Genomic DNA, 18138 nt, shown 5'->3' with positions numbered 1-18138 from the left:
ATTAATATGTTATATTATTACAATTAATGTTTTTTGTAAAAATGAGGAAAAACATTTTAGACAGAGAGAGAGTAATAAATATAAAAATAGAAAACGTAATTTAGGAATATTTATTTATTATTTTGATATATTTAAGACATATATTAATTCTTAATAACTAAAAATATGTATTAAATTATTATTTGTTTGTTTTATATTATTTTAGGAAGAAACGTGTATTTCCAGGTATAATAATTGAACGTATTTGTAATAAAAATCTAATAAGGTTTTGATTGGTCCGTGTCCACTAGAGGGCGGGACATGACCTACATTGATTTGACCTATATTCACGCGCTAAAATGCGCTGGAAACTCCGTCAGTCGCGTCTTTGCCGATTCGCTCGCTTACACTTCGATGCTTATAAATATATGTATTTACTGATTAATTCAATTTCACGTTCGTAAACATGGAGAACGCCGGGCTCTTTACATTTGAGTTACAGTCGCAGCGTCCAATCACAGGCTGAGGACCACATGCCTGTACTAGAGCGACCAATCGGAAGCGTGATCCCAGTAGCATATGGATGCGGTCGTCCAATAGGATGTGAGGAGGGCGGGATCAGGTCAGATAAGTGTTGTGGCTCGACCGATGCGTTTCTTTCCACGTTATACTCGACTAATAATTATTAACTAGTTATTATCGTTAATTATGTTGAAACACACGGGTCGTGTTTCTAACTTTTAATTGATTGAAGTGTCCTAATGGATGCTGCCTGAGGCGATTTGGAGGTGGGTCAAAGTTGCTGATCGTTAAAAAATATAACCGTAAAACAGTAAATATCCAACATTTTACAATTAAGTGACTCAAAGCATATTAATCTAAACGTGTGTATTGCATAGTTACTGTTTACATGTTTAGATCTAGTTTTATGTGATGAAAGCCAGAAGTGCTGTTTCATTGAATATAATGAATTAATCATAATCTACATGTTATATATTATTAATATATTATATATTATAGAGACTAGTCTTATTTTATGCACTATATTTGCACTGTTTTCTCATGTATTAGGATCAGTACGATGCTAATGCCACGTTTTTAGACATTTACCATGATAATATGAAATACCATTTATCATAATACAATATTTTGAACATTATCATGATGGAAATGCCATGTTTTTTACATGTACAATGTCCTTTATATTTCCCATGATTATACCACATTTTGGACAATCTAATGATGGTAATACTATTTTTTTTTACCCTTACTATGGTAATGCCATGTTTTGGACAATAATACACTGTTTTTTTGATACCACGTTTAGATCCTTATCATGATGGAAATGCCATGTTTTGTGACATTTAATTTGGTAATACCATGTTTTGAACCGTATCATACCATGTTTTTGATATTTACCATGGTTATACAATGTTTTGGACCATAACATGATTGAGATGCCTTTTGGTTTTTTGTATGTATTTTTTGACCTTTACAATGATGACACCATTTTTTGGACCTTATCATGAAGATAATGCAATGTTTTATTTTTATATTTACTATTGTAATACCATGTTATGGGTCATATCCTGATATAATGGTTTTTTTAATTATTTGTTTATTAATATATTTACATTTACCATGTTTTGAACCATATCATGATTGAAATGCCATGCTTTTGAGCAAGTTTTTGTTATTTACCATGATAATACCATGTTTCGGACCTGATCATTAATGTATTGCCATGTTGTTGTTGTTGTTGTTTTATTTTTCATGGTAATACAATGTTTTGAACTATAACATGATTGAAATGACATGTTTTTTGTTGTTGTTGTGGTTGTTGATTTTTGTACATATTTGAACTTTTGCAGTGATAATACCATGTTTTGGATTAGGGGTCGACCGATTATTGGCCTGGCTAGTCCTTCTGACATTTGCCGCTGGCTCTGATGTCTCTGTAGTGGATAAACATAAGATATAATTTGTTTTGGGTAAATCTAACAGGTAATCTTTGGTCTATAGTACAGCTCCGGATACAGCTACGATGATTTAGTCCTCGCTCGTAATCACGTCACTACTAGAGCAAGCTCCTGATTGGTTAGCGCGGCGCGAATATCCGCCAAAGTTCAGCTTTTTTAACTTGCGCGATTCGCGTCAAACACTCGAAACGCTCAATTCGCGCCGCAGGATGTCTAATCGCGTCTTTGCATTGACTTAACATGTAAATCACTCGCGCTTAACGCGTCATTCGCGTCTGGTGTGAACGCACCATCACACCGAAAGCGCTTGCTAACTGGTGCTGCTTCATCACGCATCAGTTCTCTCTCAAAGGCAGCAGCAGACGTTGCTCAAGTTGCAATAAATTACAATCCACTACACTGAAGTTGTAAACCTCAATATTATCTATTTATGGTTTCCGAGATGGGGGAAATGCAGGGGGAATCGCGAATCCAGTCATATAGCATTACTGTATAACGCGGAGTCACGGAATTAGTCAAAGTTTGGATGAATTAATCAAAAGTAGGTCAGTACACTTAAATCGACTCTGTAAACATTAAGCTGCAAAAAGACTATTTAAATATGAATTCTGCATGTTCGGCGGGTCTCTGTATATGTGAATGACACACACACACACACACACACACACACACACTGGAGTGCGCGACGCTCGCGGTGATTTCCGCATCTGCCATGTCACTAAATGAGGACATAAATACATGAACATCATCCCCAGAACTGCTCTGAGAGTTACTTCATGAGCATTTGACTGTTTCGTTTGAGTAAAACGATCGTCATATCATAAATAGGCTACAGAAACTTAAGAGGTCCTCATGGCAACCCGTCAAAATAAAAGTTCGGTTTATTTACTAATACTACTACAATTATTACAACTTTTGTTTAAAAGAACAATCACACAATACGCTATTTCTTCCATGTTTTAATTTTAATACTAAACCCATTTGTTTGCCACATTTGAGTTTAACTGATTTGATTAAAAGATAAATTAAATTAATGTTTTATGCCTTCATTTGCACTGCTCTGTAAATGAAAACTAATGGAAATTACTGTCACATAGGCCAAGACTAAGATACTGTCACATAGGCCAAGATTATGATACTGTCACATAGGCCAAGATTACGATACTGTCACATAGGCCAAGATTACGATACTGTCGCATAGGCCAAGATTATGATACTGTCACATAGGCCAAGACTAAGATACTGTCACATAGGCCAAGATTATGATACTGTCACATAGGCCAAGACTAAGATACTGTCACATAGGCCAAGACTAAGATACTGTCACATAGGCCAAGATTATGATACTGTCACATAGGCCAAGATTATGATACTGTCACATAGGCCAAGACTAAGATACTGTCACATAGGCCAAGACTAAGATACTGTCACATAGGCCAAGACTAAGATACTGTCACATAGGCCAAGATTATGATACTGTCACATAGGCCAAGACTAAGATACTGTCACATAGGCCAAGATTAGGATACTGTCACATAGGCCAAGACTAAGTTACTGTCACATAGGCCAAGATTAAGATACTGTCACATAGGCCAAGACTAAGATACTGTCACATAGGCCAAGATTAAGATACTGTCACATAGGCCAAGACTAAGATACTGTCACATAGGCCAAGATTAGGATACTGTCACATAGGCCAAGACTAAGATACTGTCACATAGGCCAAGACTAAGATACTGTCACATAGGCCAAGATTAAGATACTGTCACATAGGCCAAGACTAAGATACTGTCACATAGGCCAAGACTAAGATACTGTCACATAGGCCAAGATTAGGATACTGTCACATAGGCCAAGATTAAGATACTGTCACATAGGCCAAGACTAAGATACTGTCACATAGGCCAAGATTAGGATACTGTCACATAGGCCAAGACTAAGTTACTGTCACATTGGCCAAGATTAGGATGACGGAAATTGGGACATTTCAATAGGCTATTGAACCAAGTGAGCCTATAACAGGCTATTAGTGTTATAGCTTCATTAAAATAGTTGCAGTCTTCTTCGCAACTTCTACAATGGAGCTATGAAGACAATTAAATTATTTACACTTATTATATACATTGCGCTTTTTAAATTAATCAATTGATGTGCATTAGATGATGAATTGAATAGTCCCCTCTTGTAGGTTATGATTTAGTCAACCGAAAATAATTAATGAAGAATTATGAGAGGTTATGCTATTACACATACATTTCTAACATGTAAATTATTGAAGCCAAATACTTACATTTCCCCAAGCTGTTTAGCTGTAGTATTTAGTATTCATAGGCTTAATCATGAAGCATACAGTGGCCCCACTTTTAACTCTCTCTTTATATATGACCCTTATTGTAGATGGATGCATGGGGGAAGACAAGAGTAAGAAGTGCAACCAACACTAGGGAAGGCCATTTTTGTCAGAGCCCTTGTTATTTTTAATTTTGACATTCATTTTCATTTTTACACCAGACATATATATCGGTTCAATATATTGGTTATCGGTCTACTTGGTCTGTAATAATCGGTATCGGCATCGGCCCTGAAAAACACATATCGGTCGACCCCTATTTTGGATCTTATCAGTAATATATTGCCTTGTTTTTTTTCACGGTAATACAATGTTTTGGATCATAACATGATTGAAATGCCATGTTTTTTGTTGTTGTTGTTGATTTTGATTTTTGCACATTTTTTTTAGGTTTTTTTTTTAATAACTTTTGAAATGATAATACCATGTTTTGGGCCTTACTATGAATGTAAAACCATGTTTCGGATCATATCATGATAAAACCACCATGTTTTGGACCTGATCATTAATGTATTGCCATGTTGTTGTTGTTTTATTTTCCATGGTAATACAATATTTTGGATCATAACATGATTGAAATGCCATGTTTTTTTGTTGTTGTTGTAGTTTTTTGTACATATTTATAAAAAAACTTAAGCAATGATAATACCTTGTTTTAGACCTGATCATATAGTGATAATAGTGAAGTGACATACTGCCAAGTATGGTGACCCATACTCGGAATTCGTGCTCTGCATTTAACCCATCCAACGTGCACACACACAGCAGTGAACACACACACACACACACACAGCAGTGAACACACACACACACACACAGCAGTGAACACACACACACACACAGCAGTGAACACACACACACACAGCAGTGAACACACACACACACACACAGCAGTGAACACACACACACACACAGCAGTGAACACACACACACACACACACAGCAGTGAACACACACACACCGTGAACACACACCCGGAGCAGTGGGCAGCATTTATGCTGCAGCGCCCGGGGAGCAGTTGGGGGTTCAGTGTCTTGCTCAAGGGCACCTCAGTCGTGGTATTGAGGGTGGAGAGAGCGCTGGACATTCACTCCCCCCACCTACAATCCCTGCCGGCCCGAGACTCAAACCCACAACCTTTGGATTACGAGTCCGACTCTCTAACCATTAGGCCACGACTTCCCCACAAATCATTAATGTATTGCCATGTTGTTGTTGATTTTTGCACATTTTTTTAAGGTATTTTTTTTTTAAATAACTTTTGAAATGATAATACCATGTTTTGGACATTATCAGGAAGGTAAAGCGCTATAATAATACATTTTGTTGCATTATTCTGTTTTAGACCGAAGTGTTCGGCTCGTGATTCAGTCGTCATGAGTCACCGCACCATCCATCTCTTCCGTAAGGGCCTGCGGCTGCACGATAACCCCACCCTGCTGGGGGCGCTGTCGAGCTCCGCCGTGCTCTTCCCCGTCTACGTCCTGGACTGCGTGTTCCTGGAGGGGGCGATGCGCTTGGGCCCGTTACGCTGGCGCTTCCTCCTGCAGAGTCTGGAGGATCTGGACGCTCGTCTGCGGGCGCTGGGCTCGCGGCTCTATGTCCTGCGCGGGTCGACGGCGGCGGTGCTGCATGACCTCGTGACCCGCTGGGGCATCACGCAGATCAGCTACGACACAGAGGTGGAGCCGTATTACGCACGCATGGAGCGGGAAATACAAGCGCTGGCACAGGAGCGCGGACTCCAGACGTACACGCATGTGTCGCACACGCTCTACGACGTCAAGAGGTGCGACAGCGTTAAAATTACTCAAACTACACTGAAATAAAAATTCATTAAAGCCTAATAGAAATATTTACAATCAGTAACTTTATTGTTAACTAAAACTATTAAAATTGTTTTTGGTAACTAAAATAAAGTTGAACTAAAGTAAAATATTAAATGAAAAACTTGAACGAAAGTTAGAAATATTGCCTTGGCGAACTAACTGAAATAAGTACTGAAATGACTCAAATTAAACTAAAATAAAAATTAATTTAAGCTTCCAGTAACTAACATAGAGCTGAAATAAATTAAAATATACATATTAGGTTAAAATCTTCAATTTAAAAGTTGAAGTGCTAAATTGACTAAAATAAACTGAAATATAAATTTAAAGATATACAGAAATATTTTAAATCAGGGCATCAGTACTGTTAGTTAACTAAAACTATAAAAAAAAAATTGGTAATTGAAATGGCATTTACGTAAAGTAAAATATAAATATTTGAAGAAAAACTTTTCTACTCAACTAACTAAAATAAGCTGTAGTTGAAGTACTGAAATTACTCAAATTAAAACTGAAATATAATTGAATTAAAGATATATAGAAATATTTTAAATCAGTGCATCAGTGTTATTGTTGTTAGTTACTAAAAATCGTTTTTGGTAAATATTATACAAGTGTCACAAGTCCGGGCCCTGCGCTTCTCCCTGTCGCCACCAGAGGTCACCATCTCCCTTCCTCCCGGACTCACCTCACGTAATCACGAACACCTGCCACATCACACGCACCATTACACACACCTGTCACACTCATCACACTCCCAGCTGTTCTCCATTTGACGGACTATATAGTCTCCCCTCTCTCACCACTCTGCCTGGGTTCGTTAATTGTTATTTCATGTATATGTTTGGTGTGTTTCTAGTGTTTGCGCTGGGCTGGGATACATGGTGCCATCTCGTATCCCAGTCCTTTTCTGTTTTGTTTTGTGCCGTGTTGGCCTTTTTGTTTTGAATTAAAGGAGCCTTACCTGCACTTGGACCCTGACCTCATCTTTCCACGGTGCTTTTCACAGCGTCCCGTGACAACAAGTTTTAAATTAGAAATATTGTCTTGGCTACTAACTGAAATAAATGTGACCCTGGACCACAAAACCAGTCATAAGGGTCAATTTTTTTAAATTGAGATTTATAATAAATAATCTTTCCATTGATGTATGGTTTGTTATGATCGGACAATATTTGTCTGAGATACAACTATTAGAAAATCTGGAATCTGAGGGAGCAAAAAAATCTAAATATTGAGAAAATCTCCTTTAAAGTTGTTCAAATGAAGTTCTTAGCAATGCATATTACTAATCAAAAATTAAGTTTTCATATATTTACGGTAGGAAACTTACTAAATATCTTCATGGAACATGATCTTAATATCCTTATGATTTTTGTCATAAAAGAGAAATGTATAATTTTGGTCCATACAATGTATTGTTGGCTATTGCTGCAGATATACCTGTGTTACTCATGACTGCTTTTGTGCTGCAGGGACACAGATACTGTAAGTTGAAGTAGTAAAATTACAAAACCTGTAATAAAAATTAAAGTAATATAGAAATATATTTTAAAAATTAAAAAGAAAATCGAAATATAAAAGTAATATAATGGTATCTTGGTGTAAAGTCAGATGTTCATGAAGGACTGTATGAGTGCGTTTTGTTTCTTCTCTCCAGGATCGTGAAGGCCAACGGCGGCTCTCCTCCGCTCACGTATAAGAAGTTCCTGTATGTTTTGTCTGGTTTGGGTGAACCGGAGAAACCGGTGCAGGACGTCAGCGCTGAGGACTTCCTGTAAGGAGTGTGTGTGTGTGCTGTCTGACGCCGAGCAGACGCTGTGACTGACGCACAGATGGAGGAATCGCCGGAGACTCTGTGAGTGATTCTGTGTGGTTGTGTGCAGGAGATGCTGGACCCCTGCGGAGCCGGATCAGGAGCAGACATACGGAGTCCCGTCACCGGCTGATATGGGTCTGGAGGTCGAGTCTGAGGGCTTATGGCCCGGCGGAGAGACACACGCACTCCAGAGACTCCACAAACACTTCCAGAGTCAGGTCTGATTCATCTCACTGATTTGAATCTTTTCATTACAGTCAGATTCGTTCACTGATTCATTCGTTCATTGAGTCTACTCTATTTTTCTTGGGCTTTAGTCTTTGAAAGACAGCAAAAAGCATGTGCATCTCTGTTAGTTAATTAGTTAATTATAGTTGTTAAATAATAAAACTATTGAAATACCTTATGGTGATTGAAGCTGAGTAAAGCTGAAATAAAGTAAAATATAAATATTAAATGCACTTAAAATATAGTATAATATCTATAAATAACAATAAGTACTTAAATTACTAATGAATCAAAGCTAAATAGAAATATTTAGCTGCATCAGTATTGTTAACTGAAACTAAAACTATTAACAAAAGTTTTGACTAATTGAAATAAATATAAATAAAACAATTACATTTAAAATGAAAAATTATACTTAAAATCTTAAATGAAAATTAGGAAATGTGGCTTTAGCAGCTAACTGAAATAAGTTTAAGTTGAAGAACTAAACTTTAATTAAATTAAATATATATAGAAATATTTTAAATCAGTTGCGTTAACGCTGTTATTATTCATTCTAACTAAAACTTATTAAAAACCATTGTCGGTTATTTAAATTAAATAGAAGTATTAGATGAAAAACTGAAAAAAAAAAACAAATGAAAATTAGAAATGTTGCCTTGGCAACAAATTGAAATCAAATAAGTTTAAATTTACGTACTAAAACTATTAAAAACAAATTTCAATAAGTTTAAATAAAATATAAATATTAGATTAAAAACTTAAGGTTCAGTTGAAATACTAAAATTACTAAAGCTTAACTGAAATGAAAATTAAAGCTAAATAGAAATATTTTATAACAGTATACCGGTAATGTTATTGTTAAATAAAATTATTAAAAATTGTTTTCTGTAATTGAAATGACATTTTAAGAAAATAAAATAAAATATACATGTTAAAAAACGTTAACTTGGCAACTAACTGAAATAAAGGCGAAGCACTCAAATTTCTAAAAGTAAGACTAATTTAAAAAAAGATGCATAACGTTTAAAAAAAAAATGAATCAAAATGAAAACAGTAAATATAAATTAAAAGCTAATTCAAAATATTAATACTATAATAGTATATAAATAATACTAAAATAATGCTAAAGTGCGTCACACAGGAACAAAGACTTACACGAACGAAAAACGTCAGTGAATGAATCTGATTGGTGTTTGAGGCGTGAAGCGTCGTTAGCGTGTGCTGACGAGCAAGATTTCGTGTGTCTGCAGGGATGGGTGGTGAACTTCTCCAAAGCGCGGACGGTTCCGAACTCTCTGCTGCCCAGCACCACGGGCCTCAGTCCGTATCTGAGTCTGGGCTGCCTGTCGGTCCGCACCTTCTACCACCGACTCCGCAGCGTCTACGCGCAGGTCAGCGCACGCTAAACCTCAGCACAACACACGCTACACACACAGCATGCTAACTACACTGGAGCTACACGTTCCAAATACACGAACAGCACGAGAGAATCGTGAGAGATTCATCTGTTACAGCTGATTCCAATAGAGACTGATGTTAGCATGTTGCTAAGCTAATAACACTAATAAACAAAAATACGTATATGTGTGAAGCTGTGCATTTTAAATGAGTCAATTGAATTGATACTTGGCAGTATATTTATAGTTAGCCCTCATGGTTGATTATTAAAGAGAATGGTGTTAGCATGTTGCTAAGCTAACAACACTAATAAACACAAAAACACCCAGATATTGGGTGAAGTACTGTATTTTTAAACGAGTTAATACTATATATTGATTTGTTGTTTTTTTTTTGGGCTGTGTATTTATAATTACCCTCATGGTTGATCCCAGTCGACATGTTAGCGTGCTGCTAAGCTAACAACACTAATAAACACAAAAATACCCAGATATTGGGATAAGCTGTGTATTTTTAATGAGTCAATACGATATTCCATTATTTTTTTGCTGTATATATATAATTAGACCTGATTAGGCTGATTCCAACCAACTGATGTTAGCATGTTGCTACGTTAAGAAGGCTAATAAACACACAAACACACTGATTTTGTGTTAGGTAGTGTATTTTTAAGGAGTTAGTAGCTATTAAATTAAAACTTCACAGTATATTTATAATCTGCCTTCAGGGTTGATTTCAGCCAACTGATGTTAGCATGTTGCTAAGCTAACAACACTAATATGCACATAATATGCACATACTGTGTGAAATAGTGTATTGTTTTACTTGTACTATATTTTATTGATACTTTGCAGTAAATTTATAATAAACCCGCAGAGTTAATTCCAGTTAAGGCTAATGTTAGCATGTTGCTAAGCTAATGAGCAAATACTCGCACATTACTATTAAGCACACACAAATATTAAGTGAAACAGTCAATTTTAATGAATTTAAACTATTTTATTATATTTTTGATTGCGGAATAAACTATTAATATGTAAATTAAACACTTCTCGCAAATGTTTACTTAGCTAAAATTAGTGCCTAAGGCTACTGAAACTGAATACTAGTGTACTATTTGCGAATAATTTAAAAAAACCTTTATCATTACATGTTGATTTCTTTAATTTTATACAGTAGTATCATTGTGTTGCGTTTTTAATTGACTAGGAAATTGTTTTGCGTTATTTTTATCCAATTTTCTGCAAACTCGCCTGACCTTTTTGTTGAACGCTAACGTTCTCTCTCTGACGTTCTTCATCTGCAGTCGAAGAACCACTCGCTGCCGCCCGTGTCTCTCCAGGGTCAGGTTCTGTGGCGCGAGTTCTTCTACACCGTTGCGTTGGCCACGCCGAACTTCACCAAGATGCAGGGGAACCCCATTTGTCTGCAGATCGACTGGTACCACGATCCAGAGGCTCTGGAGAAATGGAGAACTGTAAGAGAACCTAGTTATTTCTGTCTGCGACATCGTGGAAGGCGGAAGTTAAATTGAGGAGTGTATTGCTAAAGTATCAGCTCCTTCTGGTTTGTTCAGGGCTGTACAGTGCACAAAAAATCTGTCTGTACGAAGAATAAATGTAGTACAGTAGCACAGTGTATGAACCTGTTTACAAACCTGTTGTCCAACAAAGATATCATTTAATGACATGCTTTTTCTCCAAATTAACTTCATAACATCAGTGGAGTGTTTGAATTAACTTCTTTTTGTGGTTTCATATTACAGAATGATAGTAGTATATACAATGATAAAGGCTATGCCGATTAGCATTGCATTATAAATATACTTTATCCTTATAAAGATTGCTTAAAGAATACAGATAAACCATATATTGTCGCAATCGTATGTTTATAGTCTTCAAGTTTCATCAGTTACAATTTCTCTATCTCGGTTGTGCATTTTATTCAGCGATAACTGGATACTTTGTCCATATTAGGGATTTCCTGGAGCGTCGTCAGTGCTATTACTTCTGCAATGCATGTGTTTTTCTGCGCTAGAGCGCCCTCCGGCTTCCAGTATGAGTTAAACAATCATTACATCACGTGTGAACTCAGTAATGCTCACAACACCCTATTATGGGTAAAAATAGGAAAGATAATACTTTTCTAAACAGGATTCTTTGTAATTTTTTGTGTTTTGGTGGATGCATAAGATTCCCAGAATTATCGTCATTGATATCGTTATCGCAATAAATACCAGAAATTATCGTGATATATTTTTAAACCCATATCGCCCATCCGTAGCGTCTGTAACGTCCTCTGGTCTCCATCCGTCAGGCTCAGACGGGCTTCCCGTGGATCGACGCCATCATGACCCAGCTGCGGCGCGAGGGCTGGATCCATCATCTGGCGCGGCACGCCGTGGCCTGTTTCCTGACGCGAGGAGATCTCTGGATCAGCTGGGAGGAGGGCATGAAGGTACTTTGGGTCTTTTTGTGTGTTTGAGTCTTTCATACATGTATTTCAGGTGTGTCAGTTCTCAGGTGTTCGAGGAGCTCCTGTTGGACGCGGATTATAGCATGAACGCCGGTAACTGGATGTGGTTATCTGCTAGTGCGTTCTTCCACAAATACACCAGGATCTTCTGCCCCGTGCGTTTCGGTCGTCGGACCGACCCTCAAGGACAGTATCTGAGGTATCACCGAACAAGCCACTTTAATGGTTTGATTTGCCACTCCCACTTCTGCTTAATATTCATGATGTTCCACGTTTGATCTGTTACGCCCACCGCTGTTTAATATTCAGTGTGCTCTGTGCTCAAATTTACTTGCCCACAACAAATAATGTTCTGCATCTACTTTGCCATGCCCACGTCCATTTATTATTTATTATACATGATAATCTGCATCGATATGCCACGCCTACCACCATTTATTACTTGTGACGCTTTGTGAGTAATCTGCCACCTCCGTTTATATTCATGATTCCACATTCAATCTGCTACGCCCACCACTGTTAAATATTCCAGATGTTTCTTGTTTGATCGGCCATACCCACCGCCATTTAATATTGTGTGTTCTGCTCTCAAATTGACATGATAGTGTTGTTCTGCATATACTTGTACATTTATTATTCATGATATTCTGTGTGATATACCACACCTACCACCATTTATTATGCATTGTGTTTTGTGTTCAATCTGCCACGCCCACCGCTGTTTAATATTTATGACATTCTGTGTTTGATCTGCCACACCCACCACAGTTTAATATTCATGACGCCTGTCTTTGATCTGTAGGAAATACCTGCCCGTTCTGAAGAACTTCCCCTCGCAGTATATTTATGAGCCGTGGAAAGCGCCAAAAGACGTCCAGCTCCGCGCCGGCTGCATCATCGGTCTGAGAGATGCTAAACGCTCACTAACCCACCGCTGCGACTGTCTGAACCGGTTTAATATGTTCTGACCCGTGTGTGTGCAGGTAAGGACTATCCTCATCCCATGGTGTGCCACATAGAGGCCAGTCAGAGGAACTTGGGTTTGATGCGTCAGGTGCGCATCGAGCAGCAGAACACGGCCGAACTCACGCAAGGTAAAGCGCAAACCGTACGACTTTCTTACGTGGAACGCAAATATGTCGCCTTCAAAGTGTCATAATGGTTTGATCTGCTCACAGATGTGGCGGATGACCCAATGGAGGTGGGGCTTAAGCGTGAGCTGCAAGAGGAGGAGGGGCTTCTGGAGGGGGCGGAGCAACACAGCAAGTCCAAACGTTTCAGTGGTGATGCAGATCATAAATCCCAGAGACTCTACAGTTGAGCGGAGAGGTCATGTGACTCTAGAACTGCCCAATCAGACCACCATATTACTTAATTGACATCGACACGCGAATCAAACAGAATCATGTTATACTGAACAGAAGACGGCATTTGAACTCTATTGATCAGTTTGTTGGGTCTGAACACTGATGCTCGTTTCGCTGGTGCGAGAGATTTATCTACATTGAACAGAGTTTATGAACTAAAAGATGTGAAATATACAATTTTCAAATTTTATGCAATAGTCTTTCTAATGCAAATGTGTTTTTTGTCAATCATTAAATACATGTGTATATTATGCAATAGATAAAATAAATCAACTGGAAATGAGCTTTGGCATGTAAATAAGGACTAAAAACACATCTCTACCATCTTTATTTGACCCTCTAACTCTAGCACTCTCTATTCTAATTCTATTCTTAAAAAAAAACCTTTACACTTGAACTCTATTCATTTACTAACTGCTTGTTTTCTCTAAAAACACACTAACTAGCTTCTCTATTCTTTTTCTATTCTGTCTGTTTTCTTTTTATTTATTATATAATTGTAAAAGAAACCTTGCTATGTGTTACTGTGTATAACTGAGACTTGTTATAGCACTTTTGTTGGTTTTGATTGCTTCCATTGTCCTCATTTGTAAATCGCTTTGGATAAAAGCGTCTGCTAAATTAATAAATTAAAATGTAATTAAAAAAATGATATCTTTGTTATTGATTTCGGAAGCTCTCGAGATACTTTTCTGTTTAAAGCAGTTTAAAGTTGTGTTTGTGGTTTTGACTGACCAGCTCTGACCAGACTTAAGATCCGGGGGTCTAATTAGCGAATCCTACTACGGCGAAGGCCAAGCTCATGAATATTAATGAGGTTCCTCGAGAATTATTCGTGATTCGTGCTCTGGCTGCGCCCACTTTCAAAACACCTCCCTTTCCTTCCGACCAATCAAGCGGGAGTACCGTGCGAGCGTCCGTTACGTCATTAATATTCATGAGCCAGGCCTTCAGCGTAGTAGCGCGTGCAGTCGCATCCCGGATCGAGCGCGAGCGCCACGTCGCACAGCGGAATGCGCTGAAATACCTGCAGGAGACGAGCAGCGATCATGGTGAAGGTGAGAGAACAAGCACGCGCTTCATTACAGATCAGATCATATCACATAAACACATGCATAAAGAATAACTTCTCCTGCTTTTCTTCCTGCTCTCCTCTTTCCGCGCATCTATAACTTCTGAGAGATGCACGTTACTCCAAAAGAGCTCAATATCACTAAATTAGTTATATGTGGGATAATTAGTTTCATTATTTTCAGAATGTCTTTACAATATGGCCACTTTAAAGTTTTTAATTAAGTTTTTAGTATACTTTAATATGTAGTTTAATGTTTCTTGTTTTTAGATCAAGCATATCGTTTACTTTGTGTGTATATATATATATATATAGTCTCTTCCTCTTATTTCTGACTTATATATTACCTGTTAATTTGACCAAGTTTAATTAGTTATTAGTAGAATATTTTCAGAATATCTTTATGATATACACTCATATGTATTTAGTTTAAGAATATATTTTAATATGTACGTCGTACATATATAATATATATATATATATATATATATATATAACTTTTTGTAGATGTAATTTATTATATATATTTTTTATCAATGTGTTTTTTTTATTACAACTGAATTGTGACCTTAATTTCCTTTGCTCTTTATAAATGTATATATATATATTTATTTAATCTTTTTTTTTTCTTTGGTCTTTTATTTATCATTTCTGCTTTATGTTACCTGATACTTTTACCAAATTTAATTAGTTATTAATGAAATATTTGTAGTATGTCTTTGCCTTTATATTTTTTGTACTTATTTGATTTAGCATATATTTTAATGTCATTCATTTTACTTTTTTGTAAATATATATTTTTAAATAATATCTTATTCATAAATCAATCTGAAATTATATTTGTTTATTTATTTTCTAGGTTTTTGTAATGTAACTTTTTTTCCTCTGGTCTTTTTGCTTTATATATTGTAAATAAAATCTATGTTTGCATTATATATGAGCTGTTAGCTGTGCAGAAATCTCGTTATTGTCTGTTTGCAGAGCGTGAATTCAGAAGTTCAGTCCAGGAGTGAAACATATGAAGGAGCAGAAGAACACGCAGAAACCGAGCCGTCCGCAGGTACAATAATACTTCATCTGCATTCATAATTCATAATCACTTCATCAGGATCTCCATATGGATCAGCTGACCTCTCATTTTAAACCACAAACACATCTACATGTCATTTACTGCTAGACTTGTTGTACATAGCATTATTGACTTAGTTTATGATTGATCTGTAGGTTTGTAGGAGTCGGCACAGATTTCGGCTCCTCTGGGAATGGTTTTGTAACTAAAGTTGCTCCAGTAAACACTGGTCTCTCGTGAGAGATTCGCTGTGGGCTATTTGAGTGTTTGTGGGAATAAAGCGCAGCTGGGAATTCACGCTTGTTTTCTGACAGAATGCTGTGTGATGATGCAAGATGAACATCACCACAACTTACAGTAAAATACATCAAAATCAAAAATTAAATATGTCCAGTTCCATACTGCAACCCAAAAGAAAAAAATAATAATAATAATAAAAGGAAAATTAATCAGTCAGTTTCTTTAAATTAATACAAAATACATAAATTAATTAATACATAAATTAAGAATTTTCTATTTATTTTTATCAAGACTTTACTGCATTGTTATTTATTTGGTTTGTTTCATTTTATTGCATTACAATAATGAGAATTTTGGTAAAAATATTTTTTGTGCAAAAAATTCTATAACTTTCTCATTATAGTAATGCAGTAAAAATAATGAAATTAATAGTTTAAAAAAATTATGATTTGGGACAGTCTCATTAAATGCAATAAAATAATGAAATTAATAATGTTTCAGTTTAAAAAAGTCATTAAAATTTTCAAAATTCTTATTACTATAGTGCAGTAAAAAATAATGATTTTTTTGCAAATTCTTCTTATAATGCAATAAAAATAATGAAATTAATAATGTTTTCATTAAAAACAGATTCTTGTTCCAAATTCACATTACAATAATGCAGTAAAAATAATTTTATTAATAGTTTCATTACAAAAAAGTACTGATTTTTCCCCATATTCTCATTTTGATAATGCAGTAAAAATTATTAAATTGTTTTAATGCAAAAAAAGTATGTTTTTTGCATCAAATTTGCATAACTATAATGCAATAAATTAATGTTCCAATACAATTTTTTTTTTCAAAATTCTAATTATTATAATGCAATAAAAATAACATTAATAATGTTTTAGATTATCTTCCCAAATTATTGTTACAATAATCCAGTAAAAATAATGAAATTATTCGTGTTTCAGTACAAAAAAAGAATTTTTGCCACTCTCTCACTATTATAAAGCAGTAAAAATAATGAAATTGTTTTAATGCAAAAAAGTCATATTTGCATATTTGCATAATATTTTCCACTACTATAACGCAATAAAATAATGAAATTAATAATGTCTCTGTTTAAAAAAGTAATATTTTCCCAACTACTATTACTATATTGCAATAAAAAATAATGAAATTAATGTTTCAATGCAAAATGTTTTATTATTTTTATTATAATGCAATAAAAATTATGAAATTAATAATGTTTTAATTAAAAAGTAGCTTATTTTCCCAAATTCTCATTACTATAATGCAGTAAAAATATTTAAATTAATAATGTTCCAATGCATTTTTTTAAGTAATGATTTTTGATTTTGGGGTTAAATATGGAAATAACTCATTTTTTAATTCTAGTCATTAATGTCGAATATATTGCGAGTGTTAAAAGATACTAATTAAACGTATCGCTGTTATTTTCTTCGCAGCAGCTGGCGGTAAAGAGCACCCTGTGGCTCCGCCCACCATGATCTGGCGCGTGACCGGCGGCCTCTTCAGCGCCACGAAGGGCGTGGTCGGAGCCACAGTGGGCGGAGTCGCCTGGCTGGGCGGGAAAGGTTTGGAGATCACCAAATCAGCAGTGACCGCGGTGCCCTCGGTGGGCGTCGGCCTGGTGAAGGGCGGGGTTTCAGCAGTGGCAGGGGGCATGTCCACGGTGGGGTCCACAGTAGCCAATAAAGTTCCGTTCACTGGAAAGAAAAAAGACAAATCGGAGTGAAGAAGCGGACCCGTTTGAGCCGAACACTCTTTACTGTGCTGATGCAGTGATGCTGATTTATGATTGGCCGCCGGAGACATGTGATCAATGTGATCATGTGACCAATCAGTGCCCAAGACATTTGGCAAAAGGGGGTTTTGTAGGTCATACTGAGTGTTTTTGATGTAAACAGGCTTGATCTCAATGGAAAGTAGGGTTTTCTCCAATCATCTCAGACACATTTATCAGTGATGTTTGTTTCTGTAGCTGTTAAACCACATCTTCGGATTTCTTCTGAAATGTTATCAGTCAAATTGTGTTTGTAAATTGCATTTATTATTTGAATATAATAAAGTCACGTAAAAGATGCTGCAGAAAGTGTTTTCATTCACAGTTTGATCACTTTATATATATACAGTATATATATATATATATATATATATATATATATATTACATAATGGCAAACACTTCTAGCTTAAAATGTAATGCCAAAATACAATTAATAACGTTTTGCTGGAAAAGTCTGAAGATAATTTGTTTAGCAAGTTAACATCTTTAAAGTAACCATGTGGCCAAAAATGTTGATAGTCAGAATTAAACTAAAC

General features: G+C 36.0%; 1 protein-coding gene and 1 pseudogene across 3 annotated transcripts; both read left to right on the top strand.

Annotated features, from left to right (window-relative positions):
* The first annotated feature begins 330 nt into the window (after positions 1-330).
* LOC306867649 (cryptochrome-1-like) lies at positions 331-14069 on the top strand (annotated as a pseudogene). Its single transcript has 10 exons — positions 331-601; positions 5654-6097; positions 7798-7914; positions 8024-8174; positions 9438-9578; positions 10892-11062; positions 11902-12259; positions 12863-12960; positions 13044-13154; positions 13239-14069. The product of its transcript is annotated as a cryptochrome-1-like (transcript).
* Positions 14070-14370: 301 nt separating this feature from the next.
* LOC306867418 (transmembrane protein 263-like) lies at positions 14371-17903 on the top strand. Of its 2 annotated transcripts, none has more exons than XM_079413059.1 (3): positions 14371-14485; positions 15481-15559; positions 17263-17900. In XM_079413059.1, the coding sequence occupies exons 1-3, from the start codon at positions 14477-14479 to the stop codon at positions 17550-17552; spliced, it is 378 nt and encodes a 125-aa protein (XP_079269185.1). In that variant the 5' UTR covers positions 14371-14476; the 3' UTR covers positions 17553-17900. The 2 variants fall into 2 exon arrangements, with proteins under 2 accessions (XP_079269185.1, XP_079269186.1); XM_079413060.1 differs by having other exon boundaries at positions 14431-14485; positions 17266-17903.
* Positions 17904-18138: the final 235 nt, after the last annotated feature.

This window comes from Barbus barbus (genome assembly GCF_936440315.1).
Source record: "Barbus barbus genome assembly, chromosome: 49".
Lineage (NCBI taxonomy): Eukaryota > Metazoa > Chordata > Actinopteri > Cypriniformes > Cyprinidae > Barbus > Barbus barbus.
Note: the sequence above shows the minus strand (reverse complement) of the source record. Positions and strands in the feature narration are given on the sequence as shown.